The 25,361-nt window shown below is 34.9% G+C and overlaps 3 protein-coding genes, 1 long non-coding RNA gene and 1 pseudogene across 4 annotated transcripts; 2 read left to right on the top strand and 3 right to left on the bottom strand.

Moving 5' to 3' along the window:
• Positions 1-2,897: 2,897 nt before the first annotated feature.
• On the bottom strand, positions 2,898-4,711 carry LOC111375504. The gene is made up of 3 exons (XR_002699360.1): positions 4,633-4,711; positions 3,732-3,805; positions 2,898-2,937 (listed from the first exon to the last, which is right to left on the bottom strand). It is a non-coding gene; the product is annotated as an uncharacterized LOC111375504 (long non-coding RNA).
• A 3,549-nt stretch (positions 4,712-8,260) lies between these two features.
• LOC111404194 lies at positions 8,261-9,198 on the top strand (annotated as a pseudogene).
• Positions 9,199-12,056: 2,858 nt separating this feature from the next.
• LOC111374751 lies at positions 12,057-13,966 on the top strand. Its single transcript, XM_022997777.1, has 2 exons — positions 12,057-12,792; positions 13,713-13,966. Exons 1-2 carry the CDS (start codon positions 12,458-12,460, stop codon positions 13,801-13,803), a joined length of 426 nt encoding a protein of 141 aa, XP_022853545.1. The 5' UTR covers positions 12,057-12,457; the 3' UTR covers positions 13,804-13,966.
• Positions 13,967-16,793: 2,827 nt separating this feature from the next.
• LOC111393683 lies at positions 16,794-20,727 on the bottom strand. Its single transcript, XM_023019348.1, has 2 exons — positions 20,448-20,727; positions 16,794-19,616 (listed from the first exon to the last, which is right to left on the bottom strand). Exon 2 carries the CDS (start codon positions 19,547-19,549, stop codon positions 17,294-17,296), a length of 2,256 nt encoding a protein of 751 aa, XP_022875116.1. The 5' UTR covers positions 19,550-19,616; positions 20,448-20,727; the 3' UTR covers positions 16,794-17,293.
• A 1,260-nt stretch (positions 20,728-21,987) lies between these two features.
• On the bottom strand, positions 21,988-23,079 carry LOC111393677 (probable protein phosphatase 2C 76). Its single transcript, XM_023019335.1, has 2 exons — positions 22,857-23,079; positions 21,988-22,643 (listed from the first exon to the last, which is right to left on the bottom strand). The coding sequence occupies exons 1-2, from the start codon at positions 22,992-22,994 to the stop codon at positions 22,209-22,211; spliced, it is 573 nt and encodes a 190-aa protein (XP_022875103.1). The 5' UTR covers positions 22,995-23,079; the 3' UTR covers positions 21,988-22,208.
• Between the last annotated feature and the right edge of the window lie 2,282 nt (positions 23,080-25,361).

Raw genomic sequence — 25,361 nt, 5'->3', positions numbered from 1 at the left:
ACGTTGAATTTACTGTGTTGCGTTTGGAAGGAAATCTTTACAATTAGTTGCATATTGGTAGATGGGACCCTATTTCCAAGAACTTTGAAGGAAACTCGAAGGCTAATGATACTGGAACTTTGTTTTGGTTTCATGTCTTTTTTCTTTTGATTAGATTGAAGCGTTTTCAAATATGAGCGTGCATTCTTTTCAGAATTAAAAAAGTGACATCTTGATGAACATTGGAAAGATATGGATAGAACTTCTTTGATCGTCCTTATTGGTATTAAGCCGGGTCGGCCTGTTCAGACCGGCTCAGGTTGTGACCCACTTTTCCAAGCTGGTCATTCTGTATCTGAGTGTCCAGGCCTACATAAGAAAACTGTTCTCTTAAATTTCAACAAAGTAATTATTCGCTCTTCATACTCATCTATGCGACCGTCCGTGTACAAAAATAAAATGGGATTATAGTCAAATGACATTGTTTCTCGCTCTTCTCTTATCATGAACAAGTTAGATTACTACGAGTAACGATTTGACGTATATTGTGACCTCTAATACAACTTTTCATTTGATTAATGAAATGTCATTCTAGACTTTGCGACATTTGTTGTGTAATCCGTTCTGTTGTGTACATTTCATAAATGAATCGATTTGGTGTGTATTTCATCCTCGACAACGGCTCAATGTAATCAATGCTATGTGACTAAAGAGACAAAATAAAATATACACTTTTTTCTCATCGACTAAGTTTGAAAAAGCTGTGATATTGTGATGTGAATATAAATTCAAATTAAATTAGTTGTTAGTGTAGGTCCAAAAAATGAATAATGTGACCGGAAAAAGTAAAATGGGAAGAAATTCTAAACAGTAAGGATAATCACTCTCTCTGCGAGATGAGTTTAATAGAAACTAGTCGCTATCACGTGCGTTGCACGAATTTTGTATTTTATTAGTATATGAATTTTAGTTTTTTTGGAAAGTTTTTGAAGCAATATCTAAAAATATTTCCATGATATAAGAAAATAATTGTAAATTATTTTTACAATTGCATAACAGTATGTTATCTAGAAAAAATATGCTTGTTTATTTCATGCTTGAATAAGAAATATACAAACTATTTTGCTTGTATTCTTTGATAGTGTTGATATGATTGAATTGAATGTGAATATTATGTTTCTAAATTTTGTGAAATTCAATATTGTAAAATTAAAAAAAAAAACTCCCCGTACAATGCGGAGAGAGTTGAACCAAGTGCGGAGTAAAAATAAAAAACAAAAAAAAGGTATGGAGAGAAAAAAATTATCCGCACAGTGTGGAGAGAGTTGAACTATGTGCGGAGTAAAAAAAAAAAACTCTCCGCACAGTGTGAAGAGATGACAAACCAACTCTCCGCACAGTAAGGATAGCAAAAAAATCCCTCTCCACACTGTGCGGAAAGTTGGTCCGCACCATGACAAAACTCTCCGCACAGTGTGGAGAGAGAAAAAACTCTCTACACAGTGCGTAGAGAGTCGAACCATGTGCGGAGTAAAAAAAAGTACGGAGAGAAAAAAAATGCTCTCTGCACAGTGCGAAAAGAGTTGAATTATGTGTAGAGTAAAAAAAAACTCTCCGCACAGTACAGAGAAAAAAACTCTCCGCACAGTGCAGAGAGTTATTTTCAAATTCCTTAATTATAAGTCAAAATTCAAGATTGTAAATTTTTCGTATATACAATGAAACAGAGTCAAAAAACATGGCTCAAAATCAATTATGTCTTCTTAAATTCTAGTCACAACTCAATTTTTGTGCTTGCAAATCATAATTATGGTATTAGAAATGAGCTTTCTCGTGATTCATACAATGAAACAATATGCGAGTTGTGCAAAGAAGGAGATATTAATAGTACCATGACATTGCTTTCACAAATAGAGGCTCTAGGGTACCAAAAAAATTCAATATTTTACACTTGCTTGATAACAGCTCTTGGACATTAGGAGCGGATACAATTTTCATTGAAATTATACTTACAGGTTGTAAGCTAGGAATTAAAGTGTTCAATGCATTGCTCAAAAGTTGTTTGAGAAAAGACATCTTGAAACTTGCAGATAAAGTCCCGAGAGTTTTTATTTTTCTCTTCACACCGTGCGGAGAAATAGTTTGCCACTCTCTGCACTTTACGGAGTCTTTTTTTTTTAACTCATGTGCGGAGATTTTTTTATTTTTTTATTTTTTTTATCTCATGAAGTTTATATATACTAAAACGATTATTATTTTTTTAATGCTGTTGGCATGATGCGTGTGTGGAAGAATATTTGTCAATAACCAAAAACAAAATTCTTCATAAAATGCAAAAAATAAAAATGCATAATAAATCTTCTTATTACGCTAATAAAATTACAATAATTTTTTTTACTAATAATATAAAAAATTATTTTTATCTTCAACAAAAAAATACATTTAAAAATTAGCAATTTTATAACCAAGTTTTTTTTTTTTTTTTTAAATTCTTAGAAATACAATTATAAAAAAGGAAACAATATTTAATTACAACATTAAATACTTAAGAAATTCAATATTAAATAAATTTATACATTTATAACAAATTATAAATCCATATATGCAGCTTACCTTATGTCACGCCCCCAAATTAACATTGATATCTATACACAACCTAGATATAGAATTTTACATATTTTTTTTTTCGAGTTTGTTAACTTCTAATCACCTGTGACACGATCATATAACATATCGAAACCCAAAATCATATCGCCTTAATCCAACATATATATATTCTGAGCTTATAAACATGTCTACAGGCCATTTCAAAAGTACACTATATAGGATTCCAAAATATAACCCTACAGATGGCAGCCTACAAAATAACCCTACAGGTCGTCATCCATGTACATCGAACTCTGGAATCCTGTAGGAGCTCCACAACTAGCCATGCTCTCTATGTAGTTCCATGTTCACCTACAATGTAAGAACTACATAAGCCAATGCTTAGTAAGCAAAATCATACATGTCCTGAACATGAGTATTAACGACATATGACACCATGCCATTTACTTTAAATATCACGATAAAAAGTATCATATTTCAATATTCGTCAAAGTCGATTAGAAATCATTTCACTTGAAATCTTTCATTTCATTGGGCTCTTGACCCACCTACTATGCACCGGATAGAGCTCTGCATAATATCAATATCAATAATCAAATGGCCAGTATGAAATCGACACCGACAAGTGGACCATCCTCTCGTGACCACTAGAGGCCCATCCCTTGACTACCCCTATGATCACCCAAGAAGTCTCCCACCCGGCAGCGCCAATAATCATGATATCACAAGGGCACAGTCGAGTGGTCCGCCCTCCCGTGATCACCAAAGGCCCATCCCCTATTTACCTTTGCAATCACCCAGGAAGTAACACCCGCAATGCCAAACATATCACATAAGCATGCCTCGCATGCCTCGGTGCCCTAGTAGTGGTCGATAAAACATTTATAATGTAACTCACTTTGAAATCATATTTTGCATGCAGGATTTTCAACCATGTTACATGTCGTGCATGCATATGAAAATACTCATAAATGACGTATTTAATAAAAATCGGTGTCAATAGGTTACGCAACCTCATACTCAAAGATCGTAACCATCATATGATGTGCTATAAGCCTCTTATCAAAGTTATGTAGATATTTCAACATTACTATGTCACATATACTAGGTTCTTGCATCGTAGTTGCAAATGGATTTTCACTTACCTTTCGCCTTTATGTGTGTAAGCTCCTATGGAGTGTGTATCAATTCCCTTTTTCGCTCAACTTCGAAAAGTCGCCTATATTATCATCTAATATTAAATACAATCCTCCATTTACTAATCTTAACACACACAATCCCAAAATACGTTCATTCACGCCAAAACAATTTAGACAAAATCATTATTTCAAGTTACCGATGGCATTACAAACTAATCCCATAAGTCTCGCTATTTCTCGAGTCCAATTATGAACGTCAACGTCATCCAATTGTTTTCGAAAACCTAATATTCCTTAGGATATATTTTTTAGGCCCAAGAGTTCATTAGGGGACATCTAAATGTTTGAAATCACATTAAATACCCAAATGGACAAAATCTGTTTTCTAGGTTTCCATCACCGTCCACTCATTTTTCAAATTCTTTTTCATGTCCTTACCTACATTTAACGGCTCCCAAACTTTTACCACACACCTATAACATATATGTGAAGATAATCAGATCATAACATTGTGACAAATGAAGTGTTTGGAGCTTCAAAAACAGTCCATTTTCCACTACACAAAATCAGGCAGTTTTTCTCTTTGACTGTTTTCGGTTTCCATTTTATTATTATGATACCAACAGAATTCTGGGCCATTAAAATCATTTCTACACTCCCTACTTACATATAAAAACGTTCATATTGATATATATAAGTTAAACACTAAGTATCATCCCAAAATCAAGGTATAAATCACTCAATCCAGCAATTCCTCATTTCTGTCCAGATTACTTTCTTTCAAATTCTTGCAATTAATTACCCCTATTTAGGCATCATAACATCATTAACAACACTCCAACTTAATCACAAACGAGTTCAGATGTTCAAGAAATCATAAACCCCTTAAGAAATAATAGAAACAAACCTCAAAACTGTGGAGTAACAAAGCTGTTCAGAAATTCCAGCTTCTTATTTCTATTTCCCTTTGACTGTTTCACCCTCTTTTCTCTTGGAATCACTTAGGGACGAGTTAAGGGAGTTAACATATTATCTAGGAGGTAAATGAGTGGTCTTTAAATGGTTAAAGTCATGCATATTACTTAAGGATTAAGAATATCATGAGCTGCAGCCACCTCAAGCAATCAAGGTGAGTCACTAAGCAGGAGCTGTCATCTTGGCTGCAATACTTGACTTTTCTACCATTATTTTTGTGTCCATTTATGATATTTAAGATATATATTTATCCTATATTAAGTCCTTGGGGATTAGACACGAAATTTATGCCTTAATGTTGAAGCAATTATATATTAAAGAAAAAAGTCCCCTAGCATGAGCTGTCCAAGTAGGAGGTGGATTCTTGCAGCCAACTTTGACTTCTCCCTTGCACCACATGGAGCCATATGTGACTTAGAAGAGTTATAAATATCTTGTGTAAAATTCTAAGGACTTATAGGACATGTTGGAGGCTTAAGGTTGAAGGAATTAGAGGTTAAAGTGGCAAATCATCACATGTTAAGTAGGTGTTGTCTCCTTTGATTAAATTCTGATTTTACATCTATCCTTGCAGGTATAAATCAAGTGTCATTGGTTTATTTTGATGTGCTTACAATCTATTTCACTTGCATTAAGATCCCAAAGTATTTTATAGATCCAATTCCTCAACTGTTCATTTAATTTCTTACCCGATTCTCAACCGATTTCAACAATTCGCACCTCAATATTTATAATGTCATATGAGACATATATTATTACGTTGTGATAATGTCACTTCATCCCTCATGTCCCAAATATGTGAATTACCTATCTAGGGTTTAAGGTGACCTCGATTAGCTGAATGGAAAGCTTGAACTTTCGTTGATACAATTTTTCGGCCTTTCAAATATTACATTACTTACCAAGCCAATCTCCAACATTTAGTTAATCTAACTTTCTATCATAGCTCAATATAAAATTCACCACCTAGATCGAAGAGTCGAAGGTTATCACCATGTAAAGATTTTAAAGTCTTGACGATCAAATGCATCGTTTTAAGAGAAGGCAATCAGGAAATTGATACAAATGACAATGTAATTAGCATGGAATGCATGAATCATATTGACCAAATGTAGAATGTGAAGTTCGAGGTATTACACTGTATTTGCAGATAGCTTACCGTATATACAGTTTACCGTATATGCTGCCTACCATATTTGCAACTTACCGTATTTGTAGCCTACCGTATTTGCAAACAACTTACCGTATTTGTACCTTAGCATCTATGTTGCCTACCGTATTTACAACTTACCGTATTTACAGTCCATCGTATTTGCAAACAACTTACCGCATTTGCAACTTACCGTATATGTTGTTTACCGTATTTGCAGCTTATTGCATTTTTATATACCGATTTTTATACTTACAAATATTGAGAATGCAGAACACCGCACATTCACTTACCAAACCGAATTTCAAAAAAAAATTTCCATATTTTTATTTTTTCAACATAAGTATAAAATAAATATTAAATATATATGAAGCACAAAATATAAATATATATGAATATAGTGCTCAATCTTCAATTTTTCAATATTGAATTACACAAAATTTAGAAATATAATTTTCACATTCAACTCAATCATATCAACACTATCAAAGAATACAAGCAAAATAATTTGTATAATCTCATATATTTCTCATTCAAGTATGAAATATATAAGTATATTTTTTCTAGATGACACAATACTGTTATGCAATTGTAAAAATAATTTACAATTATTTTCTTATATTATGGAAATATTTCTAGATATTGCTCCAAAAACTTTCCAAAAAGTTAAAATTCATACACTAATAAAAACACAATAAATACAAAATTCGTGCAACGCACGTGACAGTCACTTCGCATTGTATGAAGAGTTTGCCAACTCTCCGCACAGTGCGGAGAGTTCGCACAGAATGACATCTCTCCGCACTGCGCGGAGGGTTTTGCCATGGTGTTTGCCATTTCTCCGCGCTGTATGGAGAGATTTTTTTTACTTCACACTGTACGGAGAGTTGTCAACTTTTCGTACATGGTTTGTCATCTCTCTGCACTATGCGGAGAGTTTTTTCTTTCTTTTTTACTCTGCACATGGTTTGCCATCTCTGCGCACTGTGAGGTGAGTTTTTTTTTTAATACTTATGACAGTTTATATTTACTAAATTTATTATTATTTTTTAAATGCTAGTAATATGATGTGTGGAAGAACATTTGTTTGATATAATTATTTTTTAATACTAGTGGGATGATGTGTGGAAGAACATTTGTTTGACATAAACAAAATAAAAAATAAAAAATAACATTATGCATAGTAAAATTGGATTCATTTACTATTGCATGAATAGTGGAATCTCCCACCTTTTTTATTAGAAGTTAGATATACACTCAAATATTAATAATAGATTAACTTAGTTATGATCCTTAGAATAAAACTTGATTTGAGAAACGAGAAGCTAAAGTACACGATTTGGTATAACTAAAGCCCGGTAGAAGCCCATAATCTTCGTTGTGTAATCCATAACTACATATCCAGCTATAACAAAGACCCAGTAATTGGCTTTGCGGTTTTCCTTGCTCTTGCACTAAATTTTGGGAACAATTTAGTGTGAAGTAGAGGGAAAAAGTAGCTGGGTTCATTACCCTCTTGGCACAATTTAGTCTTGTGTTGCAGTGATTTCTACAAGGATAAGTATATTCTTCATCAACAAACTTGGAAGGAAGGTAATGTAGATTTATTTGGGTAAAAAGATGTTTTGAATTTATTGGGATTTTTCTGTTGATTTCACGCTCGATTTGATTGTTTTGAATGATTTATGTTGAAGTTTTATTTTATTAGCATAACAAATGAGTTGTCATATTATTTAGGAATTTACTCTATTTGGTTATCATATACCTGTTCTTTAGGCCCAAGTAATACTAGATATTGGTTAGTTGTTGCTATTTTTTCTGTCAAGTTTGTTGGTTGTAATGCCTATATAAAGGCAGTCACATTATGAATAAAAACAAGTAGTTTTTCTTTGATAAAGTCTTCATTTCTGCATCCATTTCGTTCTCTTTTTATAATAGGATTTATGTACCTATTTTCTCTATTTTAACAGTGGTATCAGAGCCACAAGAAGAGAGAAATTGATGTTAAAAGTCTTAAACCAATAAGGTAGAGAGTCTAAGGTTCCAAAAAAAGGGGGTAGCAGCCTTATTTCCAAAATAACAAATCAGTGCGTTGTATTCACAGCAACAACTGGAAGATTATGGCCTCTGAAAGTTTCGTGCAACCTGTAATTCCACGTTTTGATGGTATTATGACCACTGGAGCATGTTGATGGAAAAAATTTTAAGATCCAAGGAGTACTAGTAGGTGGTTGATTCGGGGATACCAGAACAAGCAGTTGGGATGGTTGTCCCAGAAGCACAGAAGGCAGAGTTGGAAGGACTGAAGTTGAAAGATTTGAAGGCAAAAAACTGCTTGTTTCAGGCAATTGATCGTCCAATCTTGGAAACAATTCTTAGCAAAGAAACTTCCAAGCAAATTTGGGATTCAATGAAGAAGAAGTATCAAGGTTCGTCGAGAGTGAAGCGTGCCCAGCTTCAAGCTTTAAGAAGAGATTTTGAAACTCTACAGATGAAAGATAATGAGTCTGTGACTACTTACTGTTCTAAAACTATCGAGATAGCAAACAAAATGCATTTCCATGGTAAAAAGATGGAAGATGTAGTCATTGTTGAGAAGATTCTACGCTCTTTGGCTCCAAGGTATAATTATGTTGTTTGTTCAATTGAAGAATCTAAAGATACAGATTCTCTGTCACTCGATGAATTTCAAAGTTCTTTGGTAGTTCATGAACAAAAGATTACTTAAAGCACCACTACAGAAGAGCAAGCTTTAAAAGCCTCCACTTATGTTGGGTCCTCAAGTTCAAGGGGAAGAGGTCGAGGTCAAGGTAGAGGAGGAAGTCGAGGAAATGGTAGCTGGAGGCATCGAGATGAATCAAATTTTCAAGCCAAAGGGAGAAACATAATCAGCAAGTTGATAAATCCAGAATCGAGTGTTACAGATATCACAACTTTGGCCACTACCGTTTTGAATGTTATACCAAATTGCCTCATGACAGAAAAATGGGAGAAATCAAATTTTGTAGAAAAGAAAGAAGAAGAAACCTTATTGATAGCTATTTAGGTCAATGACAACAAGTTGGAACTCGACATATGGTATGTTGACACTGGATGTGGCAATCATATGTGTGGTAACAAGTCTTTCTTTTCTCATTTAAATGAAGATTTTCGTACAACTGTAAGCTTTGGTGATCATTCACAAGTCACTATTATGGGAAAGGATGATATTCAAATCAAGACAAAAAATGATAATATTGAAACTATTTCAAATGTTTTTTATATTCCTAATTTGAGAAACAATCTGTTAAGTGTGGGGCAGCTACAATAAAAAGGATACACGGCTACAATCAAGGAAGGCGTTTGTGAAATCTATGATCCAAAAAGGGGCTTAATTGCTCAGGTTAAGATGTCTCAAAATAGGCTATTTCCACTACAAATTCAGATCATATAGACTTGTCTTTCAGTAGCATCAAATGATCCAACGTGGCTTTGGTATTATCGCTATAGCCATCTGAATTTCAATGGTTTAAAGACTATCTCACAAGAATATGGTAACGGGAATTCCTTGGATTACCCATCCTAATAATATATGTGAAGATTGTGTTGTTGGCAAACAACATCGAGATCATTTTCCGCAAGGAAAATCATGGCGTGCAAAGAAGGTGCTAGAGCTAATTCACTCTGATATATGCTGGCCCATCAATCCAACATCAAATGGTAATAAGCGTTATTTTATAACGTTTATTGATGATTATAATCGAAAAACTTGGGTTTCTTTTTTATAGGAGAAGTCAGAAGCTTTTTCAGCTTTTAAAAGCTTTAAGTTACTGGTCGAAAAAGAATCAGGCAAACCTATTAAAATTCTTCGCAGTGATCGTGGCGGGGAATACAATTCACAAGAGTTTGTGAATTTTTGTGAGACCCAAGGAATACAAAAGCAACTTACAGTAGCTTATTCACCATAGCAGAATGGTGTTTCAGAAAGAAAGAATCGTACAATCTTAAATATGGTGCGAACTATTCTGGCAAAAAGACGTATCCTAAGAAGATTCTGGTCTGAGGCAGTCATATGGAGCATTCACATTTTGAATTGAAGTCCCACTCTTACTGTTCAAAATGTGATGCCTGAAGAAGCTTGGAATGGACGCAAACCAAGTCTTGACCACTTTAGAATCTTTGGTTGTATAGCATATGCCCACATTCTAGATCAAAAAAAGGAGAAAGCTTGATGACAAAGGAGAGAAATGCATTTTTCTTGGCATTAGTGAGAAGTCAAAAGCATACAAATTGTACAATCCAATAACCAAGAAAATTGTAATTAGTCGTGATATTATTTTTGATGAAGAAAGGTTCTGGAAATGGGACGAAAACTATGACAAACAACGAATACAAGTAGATTTTGACGGAGAAAATGAAGAAAAAAGGCAACGACTTCTACATAATCAGATTACTGCAGTTTCTGACTCCAAAAATCCACAAAATGAAGCTCGTGCAAATGTTGAAACTTCACCAGTAGTAGCAGAAGCTGATGAACTTATCAATGCAGCAGTAGTTTCACGTTCTCTTCGGGCTTGAAAAAGACTAGCATGGATGGTTGATATGAGGTAGCTGACATTAGTCAATCTAAAGAATCACTTAGTCACTTTGTTTTGTTTTCTGATTGTGATCCTCTCACATTCCAAGATGCCGTCAAAGAACCAAAATGGCAAAAAGCCATTAATGAGGAAATCAAATCAATTAAAAAGAACAACACTTGGGAGCTGTCAGAACTTCCAAGAGGACAAAAGTCCATTGGCATGAAATGGATTTATAAAACAAAACTTAAAAAGAATGGTGAAATCGACAAGTACAAAGCTCGGCTTGTCTCAAAAGGATACAAACAAGAATTTGGCGTTGATTACAAAGAAGTGTTCGCTCCAATTGCAAGGTTAGACACCATTCGAGTAGTTCTATCCATGGCTGCCAAAAATTTATGGAAGGTCTATCAACTAGATGTGAAGTCAGCATTCTCACATGGTGAATTGCAAGAAGAAGTGTACATTGACCAACCTCTTGGATATGTGAAACAAGGCAGTGAGAAAAAGGTATACAAATTGAAGAAAGCATTATATGGACTAAAAGAAGTACCAAGAGCTTGGTATAGTCGTATTGATGCTTACTTTGCTAGAGAAGGCTTTTGCAAATGTCCTCATGAGCACACACTTTTTACAAAGCTAGGAAGTAATGGTAAATTACTTGTTGTTTGTCTATATGTGGATGATCCGATTTATACCGGCAATGATGAATATATGATTGAGCTTTTTAAGAAAAGTATGATGACTGAATTTGAAATGACGGATTTGGGTTTGATGCACTACTTCCTTGGGATAGAAATAGTGTAGTCATCCGCTGGTACATTTATTTCACAAAAAAAATATGTTGTTGAAGTTTTAAATAGGTTTAGAATGCAGGATTGCAACCCAGCTTATATTCCAACAGAGTGTGGCATAAAATTGATGAGAGATGATGGATTAAAAATGATAAATTGCTACTCTTTACAAGCAGATAGTGGGTAGTTTGATGCATATAACCTCAACAAGACCTGACATCATGCATGGTGTTAGTTTAATCAGTCGGTACATTGAGAATCCAAGTGAGAATCATTTTTGGCTGCTAAGAGGATTTTTTGTTATCTCAAAGCACAGTAGATTTTGGCATTATGTATAAGGCAGGAACAAAGGAGAATTTGTTTGGTTTTTCTGATAGTGACTATGCTGGAGACCTTGAAGACAGAAAGAGAACATCACGCTTTGTTTTCATGATGAGTTCTGGAGTTGTAACTTGGTCATCAAAGAAGCAACAAATAGTGACTTTATCATCTAGAGAAGCAGAATATGTTGCAGCAGCTTTATCCTCTTGTCAAGCTGTTTGGTTGAGAAGATTGCTTGAAACACTTCAACATCAGTAGCAAGAAGCAACAACAATCTATTGTGATAATGTTTCAGCAATTAAGATATCAAAGAATCCAGTTCTTCATGGAAGGAGCAAACACATTGATGTCAGATACTATTTTTTGCGCAATCTCAGCAATGATAGTGTGATTGATTTGGTGTTTTGTAAAAATGAAAATCCAGTGGCCAATATACTAACAAAACCTCTCAAGAAAGCTGTATTTGAAAAGTTTAGATTAATGCTTGGAGTCTGCTCTTCAAAAGAAGCTGGAGCTACTTAATGGAGGACATTACAAATTGGTGTTCCTAAACTAAACTGATCTCTGCAGACATCGGTTTACGGGAGGGTGTTGAAGTTTTATTTTATTAGCATAATAAATGAGTTGTCCTATTATTTAGGAATTTACTCTGTTTGGTTATCATTTGCCTGTTCTTTATGCCCAAGTAACAATAGATATTGGTTGGTTGTTGCTATTTTTCTATCAAGTTTGTTGGTTGTAATGCCTATATAAAGGCAGTCACGTTATGAATAAAAACAAGTAGTTTTTCTTTGATAAAGTCTTCATTTCTGCGTCTATTTTGTTCTCTTTCTGTAACAGGATTTATGTACCTGTTTTCTCTATTTTAACAATTTAACCTTAATCATGTTCTCCTTGTGCTTTCGATTAGTTTATTTAAGAGTCTAGTTTCTCATAATGCACTTCAACTGTTTGATAGTTATCCCCATCCAAATTATTAATGTACGTTCTGTTCCATTATTAACTCAGTTTCTTTCACAAATTGAGGTAGGAAGTAAGGTCATAGAGATGAGCGGCAACCTAAGGAGCATGAAGAATGTACTGGCTGATGCAGCCATAAAGAGTATGGAATTGGCAAGGGTTCGGATATTCGGTCATGTGCTCAACCCAACTGGGCAGAGATCTCCGCACAAGATTCTGCGCAAGAAGCTTATTGGTGAGAAGGTGGCCTCTTGGTACCCTGATGACATTAAGAAAGATGACCCCCTCGTCATGGCCCGTCAAGAACAAGAGTAATAAATCACCTCACTCTGTATGGCTATTTTTTGTGCATGCTCCTTAATGTGTTTGTTTTCATGGTAAAGGACGTTAAGGTTTTAAAGTATTATATGAATTTTAATTGTGTTTTGAAGCATTAGATGCTGCTCTGATGTACTAGCTGTTACCTTTGGGTATTTTCAATCTAGGATAGGAAGGTAGAGAGTAGAACGAATCTTACAGAATTTTTTGTGGATGTTCAATATTGTAATGATTATCTGTAAACTAGACAGTATTTTAGAAAGATTGGTTGGTGTACCTTCCATGAAATATATATTTGAATAATTCTATTTATATCGAATTGGGGGTACCGAAAGTTGTCCCCCCTCTCACAAGGCACGCGGGCCATTCGTGTATATAAAAATTCCCAAATGTGGTTCCCACCCTTATTGTGAGGAGTAGGTAAAGGATTAGATGAAAAAATTATGTGCATGTAGCATTGTCCTATATATTTTATAAACCTCCAAGATGTTTGAAGACATTTATGGACTATCGTTTAGAAGAAACTTTTGGAGGCAGATTAGATATTGGTTATGCAATAAAAAGAAAAAGAAACCAATTCAAAGTTTCATAAAAGTTCGAGAATCGTATCAACCCTCACCTGCCGAAAATTTCATCTTTCTTATATCCCTGAGACAAAAGGTGGAAAAGGAAAATCAGGTCAAAATCACTGTGCCTGGATTTGGAAGGATATTGTTACAATTAGTTGCATGTGTAGTTCAATAGATGGACTATTTCCAAGATATTTAAAGGGAAGACGTAGGCTAATGATGTAGAGTGACTGTGAAACTGAAGTTTTGATTCTGTTTAATTTTCCTCTCTCTTTTGACTAGGTTGAAGTTGAGTTTTCATGTCTGAATTATTCTTCGAACCTCATTTAGTAGATTGTGGACAGGCGCTTAAACAAGCTGGAAATGTTGAAACGTCGTGGCAGGGGGCCACCAAAGAAGGGCCAAGGAAAGCGTGCTAAAAAGAGTGGCAAATAGAGCATAATTATGGTCTTCAACTACATTACTTTCATATTTGATAGAGAAGATTGGATAGTATCTGAGGCTTTTCTAATGAACTTTTGGATTTTTAGGTATAGTATTTGATTGTAAACTGTCATGTTTGGTAGTGAACGTTGGATAACACATTTGCTAGTCAATATTTTGATATGTTTTGGATGACATGACTCTTGATAAATGAACCAAGCCATGTTAATGCCATGCAAAGAATCTCTCTTCACGCCAATCCGAAATAAATGACACAAATACAAGCTATAGAACGAAATGCCTTTATGCGATATATATAGCTGGTGGAAAAATTTTCCCACTTTTATTTTATGATAAAGTTGTTACTTGGCATGGTCAAAATTATTGGTAAATGAAATCAAGTCTAGCTCAAGTGAGAAGTGGTAAAATTGAAATTTTATTAATCACTCTTGTACTATAAAGGAACTGTGCTGGAAAAGTTAACATGATTTTGTTACTTAATGTTAGGATTCAAAAAACTTATAATTTAAAAAAAAAAAACACTTTTTAATTACTTTTCATAAGTGAGGAAGGTTATCGATTTTTTAATAATAAAAAAAAGCAATAATTATGTCGAGCGATGCTCACCCAGTACTTGAAGGCGATGTTCTTCATTATTGTTCATGAATAAAATTGCCATTGCACTCGAGAAGTTATATATGATTTTCTTCTCTCTTAATTCTAGCTGATCGAGGTGCATACTCTTGGAAAATTTTCCAACAGAGGCGAGAAAGAAAATAAAAAGGAGCCTAACTTAACATTATTATAATAGCATAACATACATATTATCGATTTCTCTTTTTATATATTTTTAATTTAATATATTCATCTTTTATATCAGAGTCAATTAAACTCCATCAAGTTCTATTTGATCTATCTTGAAATTCATTTGACCTAAATAGCAGTATTCATCTTTAAAATTGGAGTCAATTAAATAAGGTCCATTTTACCCAATTTGAAGTTCATTTGTCCTGAAAAGTGGTCAATTTTAATTCGAGTGGTTATTAATTTTGACCAATCCAATTGTTCGTACATCAAAATGAATGTTATTATTAGTACTACTAGTTGGATCTTTTATTACTAAAAATTTGAGATTCTCTACTTATAGAGGTAAATTTAAGTCGAGACAAGGGTTGTCCAAACAAATTTCGTTGTTCATCGCTTTCAAAAAATTTAGAAACTATTAGATTCAAAGTGACCCTTGTATTTTTGTGCATGCACGGATCCGACGACTAAAACGTGATCGACTTCGACCCGTTTCACTCGTATATGCACAAAAAATCTGTAAATCGAGTTGAACTGCCATATGAGGCATTTTTCGACGATTGGGAACCAAATAAGAACTCTTATGAAACGAAGAAATAGAAAAGAGAAGAAATTAAACTCCCTGAAAATCGTCTCATAATATTATTGCAAAGCAGACTTCAGAATTTCTTCCATTATATGTTGACATGATTACTGGTAAGACCCGAATGTTAGGTTAATAGATGCGAACCCTTTTCCGAGGATTTATGAACAGAGATCAAGATCAATAATTTAACTAACTATGCTCTCGTTTTAAGGTAAACATTTAGACACCATTATAATGTCCATAATGTACACCAATAATTTTCCAAACATTTATATCCTCGCAACATTTTCAGAGGTTGCGCGCCAATGCTGTTTTTCTTTTGGAGGATTCACAATTCCATGATATTCTGGTATTCATTTACTCGTGTATGTTTTTTTTTTACTTTTCAATCTTGTCGAATACTAGATACTAAGCATGCTCTAGATGTATTGAGTAGCCGTCAATTTAGTTGTTCATTATATAGTAGGCGGTGAACTAGTCAAATATCGAAATCATCAACATGTCATCATTCTTCGAGAATATGTTCGTTGCATATTAAAATTTCATTTAGAGTAACTGTATTTATACAAATGCTTCAGACTGATTAAAATTATTTTGCCAAAATTCTGATTTTCTGTTACTAAGGAATCTATAAACCATGAATTCCTGCACTGGAAAATTGAGTTTCTAAGTTCCTGCATTCAAAAACTTGATCTTTTTCTTTGAAATGCCGGAACGTTCTTCGTGTTCTTGAAATTTTTCATAATTCTTAGGTACCCATAATAAATCAAGAAACCGCGGTGGCAGGCTCTGAGCCTACCGAGACTCTTATGAACTTCCGTTCTGATAGAGTTCCGCACTTCTGCGTCCAAACAAGAAACAGCAGGGGAAGATCAGTTTAGCTCTAGAAAGCTGGCATTTTTGACGACTTTTATATAAATCTACTTAATTGTGTAAACTTAAGCACTTAATTTTGCAGGTATATTTTGGGAAAAAACATGGTTTGTACTGAACTGATTCCTAACTCAAGGGAAGAGGAAGAGCATTAAAGTGGGAGATCCTGTTTATGTGTTTAAAATATGAATTAATCTAGTGGTACATAATGAAGTGTACCAAAGCGTGTACACCTCTCTCACATGGGGTGTGAAATTCACCCGAATAAAAAAAATTTTATTCGGGAGGTCCACCCCTATGTACCACTAGCACCACCGTTAAAATATTGTCTTCACCTGTAGATGCACCAGCTTGATCATATGTGATTTTTGCCGTATGGTCGAGCAATAAGTTTGTTGTATATAAAAATTTGCTGCTCATCACAGATCTTGTGATGTGTCAAACTATAAATTTAGAAAAATGAAGTCTCATTCTAATAGTTTAAACTTTCAGTTGAGATGGTTCAACGTGGTCCCATCCAAGTGGATACTGAATAAGATACCTAGTCTCGTTGACTCTTTTCATAATTCCAGAAGGCTCACCGTGCACATTGTATAAGCTCACCATCTAGCTTTGATGTAAGAGGCGCATTGCATCTAAGAAAAATTATGCTAATTTTAACAAAGAAACAAAACAAAAAACCGTGCATCGGATCACCACTTGCATCTCCGAGGGTAGAAATATGTATATCACAACAAAAGAAAAATAAATACTTGCGCATGTCAATTCCAAGACGCAGCAAAATATAAATGAACCTTTTCGACTTACAAATGTTTTTAGTCTTTCAAGACAAAAATGAATTCCATGTTTTTAACATTAGAATCAAGTAACACGACAAAGAATACACTTCCTGTCTTATACATGATGTTCAATAGGCAGAAAGCATTCACTTTTACCTAGACAGTAAAGAAGAATGAAGTTCTTCATCTTCATAATTTTACTCAATTTAACTGTCAAAACTGGGGTTAGACTTGATCTACCTTTTAAGTGTTCAGAGTCTCCACATTTATCGAGTTCAAAACGAAGAACAAAAGTATGCACCCAATTCCGATTCCACAACAAAACGCTATTCTCCTTCAATTATACTCGGGGCTTGTGCAATTGAAAAGGTCTATATACTGGGTGTCTATCCAGCACTCTGAACATTTGTTAAAAAAATACCAGCATCGTACAAAAAAGCGCTGCTTCCCTGGCTACCCTTCAAAGCCCATTTCCCCCAGTTTCTCGGTCTCCAGACTGTTTTCTGTCTACTTCCTGAGCCTCTGTGGTCACATTAGCAATGTCGTCTAACCTAGTATCTGGAGAGCTCTGCAATTTCTCTTCCTTAGAACTCTCACCATGGGACATCGTTGGCACCTCATTAGTTTCCATAATCACCAGAAGAAGTTCCAATGGGGTAGCTGCAGGGTCCAGCTCTATGCAACCTTTTGGAGCATTTTCAGCTTCATCACCCCTAAGCACGTGGTTCGGGACCCTATGAGAAAATCGGAACATCTCTTCTTTTGGTATTCTCTTGACCTTTTGGGGGTCCAAATTTGGACGAAATACTGTCTTGAAACCAACTACCTTAACAAGAGGAGCGACAGATACACCCTGTTCCTCACTGTAGTCATCAAGTACCATCACCATGTCATATTTGTGTATGGCTTCATCCGGGGTCTGCTCATTCCAATCAGGCGACCAATTCCTGTAGAGTGCCCAAACATCACCCTTTGTAGGCAATATTAGAATAGTCCCCCGTGGGCCTTTTGACCAATTAACCTTTTGGGAGAAAGAATTGATAGATTTGCAGATTTCATATCTGCCAACTCTAAATTCACCACACGTTTTGTAGAAACCTGAACCTACCCAATCCAGAGATCCAAATTCGCTACTGGTTTTTGAGTTAAGCCAGCTGATCTTGACCTTAAATGGGTTCCTTGAGATTACCTTACTAATCAGAGCATAGAAACGCGGCATACCATCATCATCATCATAACCAGCCCAAACCTCATTATCTCCAAATGAACTTTCAGCTCTGTCCTGATCAAAATCATGAAAATCGGGATCTGGAACATTCATGGGTGCTGCCACATTATCCTCTTTACCTGCAGTGTCAGCAGAATGGCTAACAAGACACTTGTTAGCTCGATCTGCTACCATGCGAATAGACAGCCCACCATTGCCATTCTGATCATGCCCACTGGTGCTTCGGTGTTTGTTTCTCTTGCCCTCTTTTGCCTTCTCTTTCACTTTATCTGTAGCCTTTGTTGCCGTCACCAATCTCCATTCGTTCAACTTCTTCAGAATCTCTTTTCGAGACTTCTCCATTAGCACATTTCGCATTTCTAGTGGGGTCAGGTCTCTGGTGCTGTTGGGTTTACTATTAGTGCCAGAGAAACCATAGATCCTTGATCCTGATGCACCTGCACTAGCAAAACCTCCATTTGCCATGGCCACGTTATATGTAGTTTTTGCACCAAAATAGTCATCTATTTTTCGCTTTTTTGTTTCTCCTTCCCACCTAGCAGGTGGTTCAGGAAATGCCTGTGCCTGCTGAACAGAATTTGCTGCTTTTGTCGATATAGAAGGATCTGTATGGCCAAAATGAGGAGCCTGCTGGTAGCTTCTATGCCCATACACATTAGGACCTGCTTGTCCAGGTCCTGATTTTTGACCAGCTGCAGCATTGCTTCCCGTGTCAACATGATTTCTAGCAGTTGCATGATTATTCAAATTCTGATTCCGCTGGCGAGAAGCAGGATTTGATGATTTAGAAAAGTTGAATGGTGGAGCTGTCTCTGAAGCCATGAAGGCCTCGTGACAATTGGGACACAGAAGAGTGTGATTGAGATATATCTTAAGATACTCGTAATGCATCTTGCATCTGTGACAAATAGTCCAGAAAGTATCAGTTCTTTGATACGACGGAGTAGGAACTGATGTAGGTGATACCCTTGAACTATTGTTTTGGGTCTTTGTAATAGATGTTGACCTACTTCCAATATTATGAAATCCGTTTGCCCTGGATGCTGCTGATGGTCCACCAGCGTGCATTTGAACTTTCTGGTGGTATCCTCTAGAACCCCTCCTTTGGTTATATGCCAACCTCTTAGCCTTATCAGATAACAAGCTCCAGGCCTCTGAAAGAAGTTTAAAAGCACCATCAGCACCAACAGATTTATTTTTATCTGGGTGAAGAGTGAGAGCCAACTTCCTGTATTGTTTCCTTATTGTTTCATCATCAGCTGAAGGGTTGACACCGAGCACTCCATACCAGTCTACTTCCCCACTTATTTTATTCTCTGCAGCAATATACACATCAAGTGTTGTCAACATTTGTGAGATACCCTCAAGTCCTGGATACAATGTTTGGGCTTTCAAGGCAATTTTTTTAGAGCCAGCAAAATCCTTCTTCTCTAACTTGCCCACAGCAATTGTCTTTGCACGGAGGGCCTCATCTCTATTGCACTCCATATTTTTAAAATGACTTGGTTCCCAACTGTTCACCCGTTTTTGGTACAGTCTTAATATGGCATGTTAACTGTACACACACCCAAAAACCAGCAAGAACATAAGAACAAATACCTGAACTTAAACCCTAAGGACCTCTCAACAATAAAGATCCATCAAAATATCAAATACCCGATTCAAAGGAAAAGATAAACTGAAGTGAGTATGACAATTTGACAAAAGTTAAGCCAAATTTTGATAAAGTGAAGGTTACAAGTAAAATGCACAGGTGTATGTTAATGCACCATCATTTACAAGAACTGGATTAAGTTATATATGTCTACCACGGAGGTTGGAGCAGTACATAAAAAATGAGAAAAGATTGGCTATTGGGGTCATCACGCACATGTTCTTTCAGACAAGCATAAAACTCTAATCCAAGTTCGAATTGCAAGTTCCTTCTCAATTCGATATCAACGAGAAGGAAATATAAAGACAATTCAGTCCAATGGCACTTAAGCAAATTGCAGAGAACGCAGCAAATCGACTCAACGGTAATTGAGTTGGAGAAACACATTGTCTGATTTAAATTCTGATAATCTCTACGCACGATGTCATGAACTCAATATAACAGCTCTAATGGTAAAGTAAATCCCAAAAAACAACAGCTAGCAAAAATTACCAAAAAATATTTAAAATTCACAAATCCCAAATCACACTCAAAATTCAAAATTTGAGATTGCAATAGATCCGAAGCCCATAAAAAAAAAAAAAAAAAAAAAAAAAAAAAAAAAAAAAAAAATTCCTTTTTCAAATTCCTTCTTTCACTTCAGCACTCCAGATTGAAACCCTAGATTCAGTACCAAATTCCTAATTAACCTAAAAATTCAGAAAAAATGTAAAGAATAAAAGAAATCATTACCGATTAAAATAAAAATCTGAAGGCCTGGAGTTGAATTTGTGGTTTTTCTTTTTTCCCACCAAATTGAAATGGGGAGAATTTCTGTGGAGAGCTAGAAAAATTTGGTCAAAACCCCCCGAAGAAAATCTGAAAATGCCCAAAATTTTTCTATAATTGTAAAAGACAGATGGGCATGGGCTTGCTTTTATTTACAACTACTTTTGGGGTTAACCCTAACTAGGGTTCTAACTATGGTTGATTCACCATTTGAACTCAACTATGGTTACTTTTCATGTATCTTATACATATATACACCTATGCATACACACACACACACACACCCCATTCGTGATAAAGTATTTTTGAATCTTTGATTTTTACGTTAAATATTAAAAAAATAGCAAACAGTCAACATTTTTAGCATCAATGAGTACTCGACTAACAATGAATATCGTCCTCCATGCTTGTCCGAGAATCGAAACAAGCAATCTTTCGAAAGCAATGTGCATCTAATTCAACAGAAACATAAGTATTAAAATTACTGTGTCATTTGCATCACTAGAATTTTTTTGATAGATAATATGCTGATAAAAATGGTTAGTCATACATTATCCTGAAAGATAATTTTGAGAATGTCTCAGTATAATAACAAAGATGACATAAAGGTTTTTATTTTAAGACGCTTTATTACTTAAATCATTGTACAATTAGATTTACATAAGAGATGTAATTGGATAGAGATTGGGTGAATATTGATATGGAAAAAAAAGTGTTAGTCGAAGAGCTTATAACACATTCTATTTATTAACTTAGTCTATGTGATAAGATTGTCATTTGGACGAGAATAACACACTCCTTTTTGTCAAGTCCCCTTTCTTTTGGTAATTCAGACCAAGAGCCCATCTTCCCCAAGCCAATTTTATTTGCATAAATGAATGTGATTAATCCATTCTATACTTATCCTACGTGGAATTTGATCAAAGGTCATTTAGCATTGTTATAATCTTGTATGGGAGTAAAGGTGGCTCTAGTGCTTAGAAGTTTTTTCCATAATAATTATGAAAATGATTAAAAGAAGCAAAGACCACCGATAAAAAATTCTATAGATGTCCGTAGATGATTTTATTGTCAATGATTTTAATAGAAATAGTTGTCAATGATTCAAATAGAATTATTGACAACAATACAATCTACTATCATTATGCACTCTCTATCAGATTATCGATAAAAACATTATTAGTGATCATTGACTATGCATAGATTGTTAACCCTGACAATGCTTAGATTACAACAATCGCCAATGACACCAACTGTTGATCGTAAATTTAAAAGCGGTTGGTTTCACTATGATTGTTTCTTTAATTTCTAGTTTAATAACAACTTTGTATACCAAACATTTCCATATCATTGCAATCCGATGTTTTCGTTCACACCACCATTCTGCTGTGCTGTCAAGGCAAACAAGGCTCGACCCCGTTTGCCACCTATGTTACAGGGGAAAAGGAAGGGCGTTGGCAGGTGGAATAGTAAAGCAAGAAAAATTTCTGCCAAGCCATGAAAATAAGGGAAATTGAAAAGAGCAGGATAGTCATTTCTCATTATATTAGACCACCCATAAAATTTACCCAGACGATGTCTTTATCAGTATGATGCACTGAAATTTAACCGTACAAGACAAATTACAAAGAAACAATCAAATGAATGAACAAACATCATCCCTTCAATGTGATCATCAGCATAATGGCACCTACATAAACTGCAAATACAATGGCAACACATTCATCAACTTTGTTGGGATTCATCGGGATTTGACACTTGATTTTTTGAGGTTTCCCCAGAGTTCTCTTCAGAGGTTTGCTGGGTTTCCTTAGTGTTTGCTTCGAAAGTTTGCTGGGTTTCCTCAGAGTTTGCTTTGGAGGTGTGGAGGGTAGGATTCGGCTCGTGAATTTTTGTGGTTTCCCCTGTGCTTGCTTTGAAAGTTTGCTGACTTTCCGAAGTATGGAGGGTTTCCTTCGTGTTTGATTTGGAAGTTTGCTGGGTTTCCTCATAGTTTGCTTCAAAAGATTGATGGGTTTCCTCAGGTACTGTTGTCTCATGATGAAACCTTACAACAATACAAGTAATATTGTCTGCACTGCCACGGGTGAAAGCCGTTTCTGTCAACTTCCGTGCTGCTGCTTTGGGTTCATCTTCTATTTGTGCAAGTGAGATAGCATCCTGATAAATATGTGGAAACTTGCATCAGCTACTATACCAATGACTATTAATACCAGAATATATGTTTTTGTCCTTTTCAGAAATGAATAAAGTAACTATACAATTTAAATTATTAATCTCATTGACTATATTGTTCAGTTCCAACAGCACCAAGAAAAAAAGGACTGATATATGATGAAAGGAATAATAATGGTCATTTATGATACTGATTACCTCATTGGGCACAACATCCCAAAGTCCATCACTTGCAAGCACAAGCAGTTCGAGCTCTTGATCAATCTCTTGATCCTGTAAAATAATTTGATAAATATCTACTAGGAGAACGTGCAACCAACATAACAGACTTCTCATAGCCTCACATAAAAATAGGAGCTCCCGCCATCCTAAAAATAAAAAATAATACAAATACTAATACAGTCTATGCTCTTGTAATTAATACCCCCAAAAAATAATAACAGCAAATAATTAAATTAATAAACCAGGTCCAAATTAAAATTTTGGAATCCATACAATGAAAATTTTCCAAAAACATGCATATAGCATCAATAATAGGGAAATGGTCTCCTTGTCTTCAACTATCGTAAGCAGAGAAAGTGCCAGAAATTATTTAGGAGATTCATATTATTAGTCTAAATAAATATACAAACCATGGCCAGATGCATGGTCTTCATTTTTATGTCATAAGAAATTACTTCAATGTGCCTACAGAAAGTGGACAAAAGATTTTATGCGAACCAGAAGAGATATGCAAACCAAAGACTAGACAAGTGTCTCAACGATAAACACAAATTAGATCACATGTATGATCGTATACAAGGACCAAAATACACCAAGAAGGAAATAGTATTATTAATTTGTGTGACAAGATTATATGAAAATTAAGATTTTGATGATCAGGGCTATTAAAAATTTCATAATTGATAAGTATAACTTTTCAATCTACCATATTAATTACAAGAGAATTGACTGTATTCATACCCCCTCCCCCCCTCCCCCCTTTCCCATGGTGGTGGTTCGGAGAAGAGGGGATTGGTGGGTGTAGAGTGACTGTGAAACTGAAGTTTTGATTCTGTTTAATTTTCCTCTCTCTTTTGACTAGGTTGAAGTTGAGTTTTCATGTCTGAATTATTCTTCGAACCTCATTTAGTAGATTGTGGACAGGCGCTTAAACAAGCTGGAAATGTTGAAACGTCGTGGCAGGGGGCCACCAAAGAAGGGCCAAGGAAAGCGTGCTAAAAAGAGTGGCAAATAGAGCATAATTATGGTCTTCAACTACGTTACTGTCGTATTTGGTAGAGAAGATTGGATAGTATCAGACGCTTTTACTGAGGCTTTTCCAATAAACTTTTGGATTATTAGGTATAGTATTTGATTGTAAACTGTCATGTTTGGTAGTGAACGTTGGATAACACATTTGCTAGTCAATATTTTGATATGTTTTGGATGACATGACTCTTGATAAATGAACCAAGCCATGTTAATGCCATGCAAAGAATCTCTCTTCACGCCAATCCGAAATAAATGACACAAATACAAGCTATAGAACGAAATGCCTTTATGCGATATATATAGCTGGTGGAAAAATTTTCCCACTTTTATTTTATGATAAAGTTGTTACTTGGCATGGTCAAAATTATTGGTAAATGAAATCAAGTCTAGCTCAAGTGAGAAGTGGTAAAATTGAAATTTTATTAATCACTCTTGTACTATAAAGGAACTGTGCTGGAAAAGTTAACATGATTTTGTTACTTAATGTTAGGATTCAAAAAACTTATAATTTAAAAAAAAAAAACACTTTTTAATTACTTTTCATAAGTGAGGAAGGTTATCGATTTTTTAATAATAAAAAAAAGCAATAATTATGTCGAGCGATGCTCACCCAGTACTTGAAGGCGATGTTCTTCATTATTGTTCATGAATAAAATTGCCATTGCACTCGAGAAGTTATATATGATTTTCTTCTCTCTTAATTCTAGCTGATCGAGGTGCATACTCTTGGAAAATTTTCCAACAGAGGCGAGAAAGAAAATAAAAAGGAGCCTAACTTAACATTATTATAATAGCATAACATACATATTATCGATTTCTCTTTTTATATATTTTTAATTTAATATATTCATCTTTTATATCAGAGTCAATTAAACTCCATCAAGTTCTATTTGATCTATCTTGAAATTCATTTGACCTAAATAGCAGTATTCATCTTTAAAATTGGAGTCAATTAAATAAGGTCCATTTTACCCAATTTGAAGTTCATTTGTCCTGAAAAGTGGTCAATTTTAATTCGAGTGGTTATTAATTTTGACCAATCCAATTGTTCGTACATCAAAATGAATGTTATTATTAGTACTACTAGTTGGATCTTTTATTACTAAAAATTTGAGATTCTCTACTTATAGAGGTAAATTTAAGTCGAGACAAGGGTTGTCCAAACAAATTTCGTTGTTCATCGCTTTCAAAAAATTTAGAAACTATTAGATTCAAAGTGACCCTTGTATTTTTGTGCATGCACGGATCCGACGACTAAAACGTGATCGACTTCGACCCGTTTCACTCGTATATGCACAAAAAATCTGTAAATCGAGTTGAACTGCCATATGAGGCATTTTTCGACGATTGGGAACCAAATAAGAACTCTTATGAAACGAAGAAATAGAAAAGAGAAGAAATTAAACTCCCTGAAAATCGTCTCATAATATTATTGCAAAGCAGACTTCA

The sequence above is a fragment of the Olea europaea genome, chromosome 1 (genome assembly GCF_002742605.1).
Source record: "Olea europaea var. sylvestris chromosome 1, O_europaea_v1, whole genome shotgun sequence".
Lineage (NCBI taxonomy): Eukaryota > Viridiplantae > Streptophyta > Magnoliopsida > Lamiales > Oleaceae > Olea > Olea europaea.
Note: the sequence above shows the minus strand (reverse complement) of the source record. Positions and strands in the feature narration are given on the sequence as shown.

What these genes read in the sequence shown, in the direction of transcription:
- LOC111374751 (XM_022997777.1), top strand. Translation starts at nt 12,458, where the DNA reads ATGCACTTCAACTGTTTGATAGTTATCCCCATCCAAATTATTAATGTA. An exon ending in ATGGCCCGTCAAGAACAAGA is followed by an intron (nt 12,793 to 13,712) that starts GTAATAAATCAC and finishes GATTGTGGACAG; the next exon opens with GCGCTTAAACAAGCTGGAAA.
- LOC111393683 (XM_023019348.1), bottom strand. Translation starts at nt 19,549, where the DNA reads ATGGAGTGCAATAGAGATGAGGCCCTCCGTGCAAAGACAATTGCTGTG.
- LOC111393677 (XM_023019335.1), bottom strand. Translation starts at nt 22,994, where the DNA reads ATGAGAAGTCTGTTATGTTGGTTGCACGTTCTCCTAGTAGATATTTAT. An exon ending in GGGATGTTGTGCCCAATGAG is followed by an intron (nt 22,644 to 22,856) that starts GTAATCAGTATC and finishes CATATTTATCAG; the next exon opens with GATGCTATCTCACTTGCACA.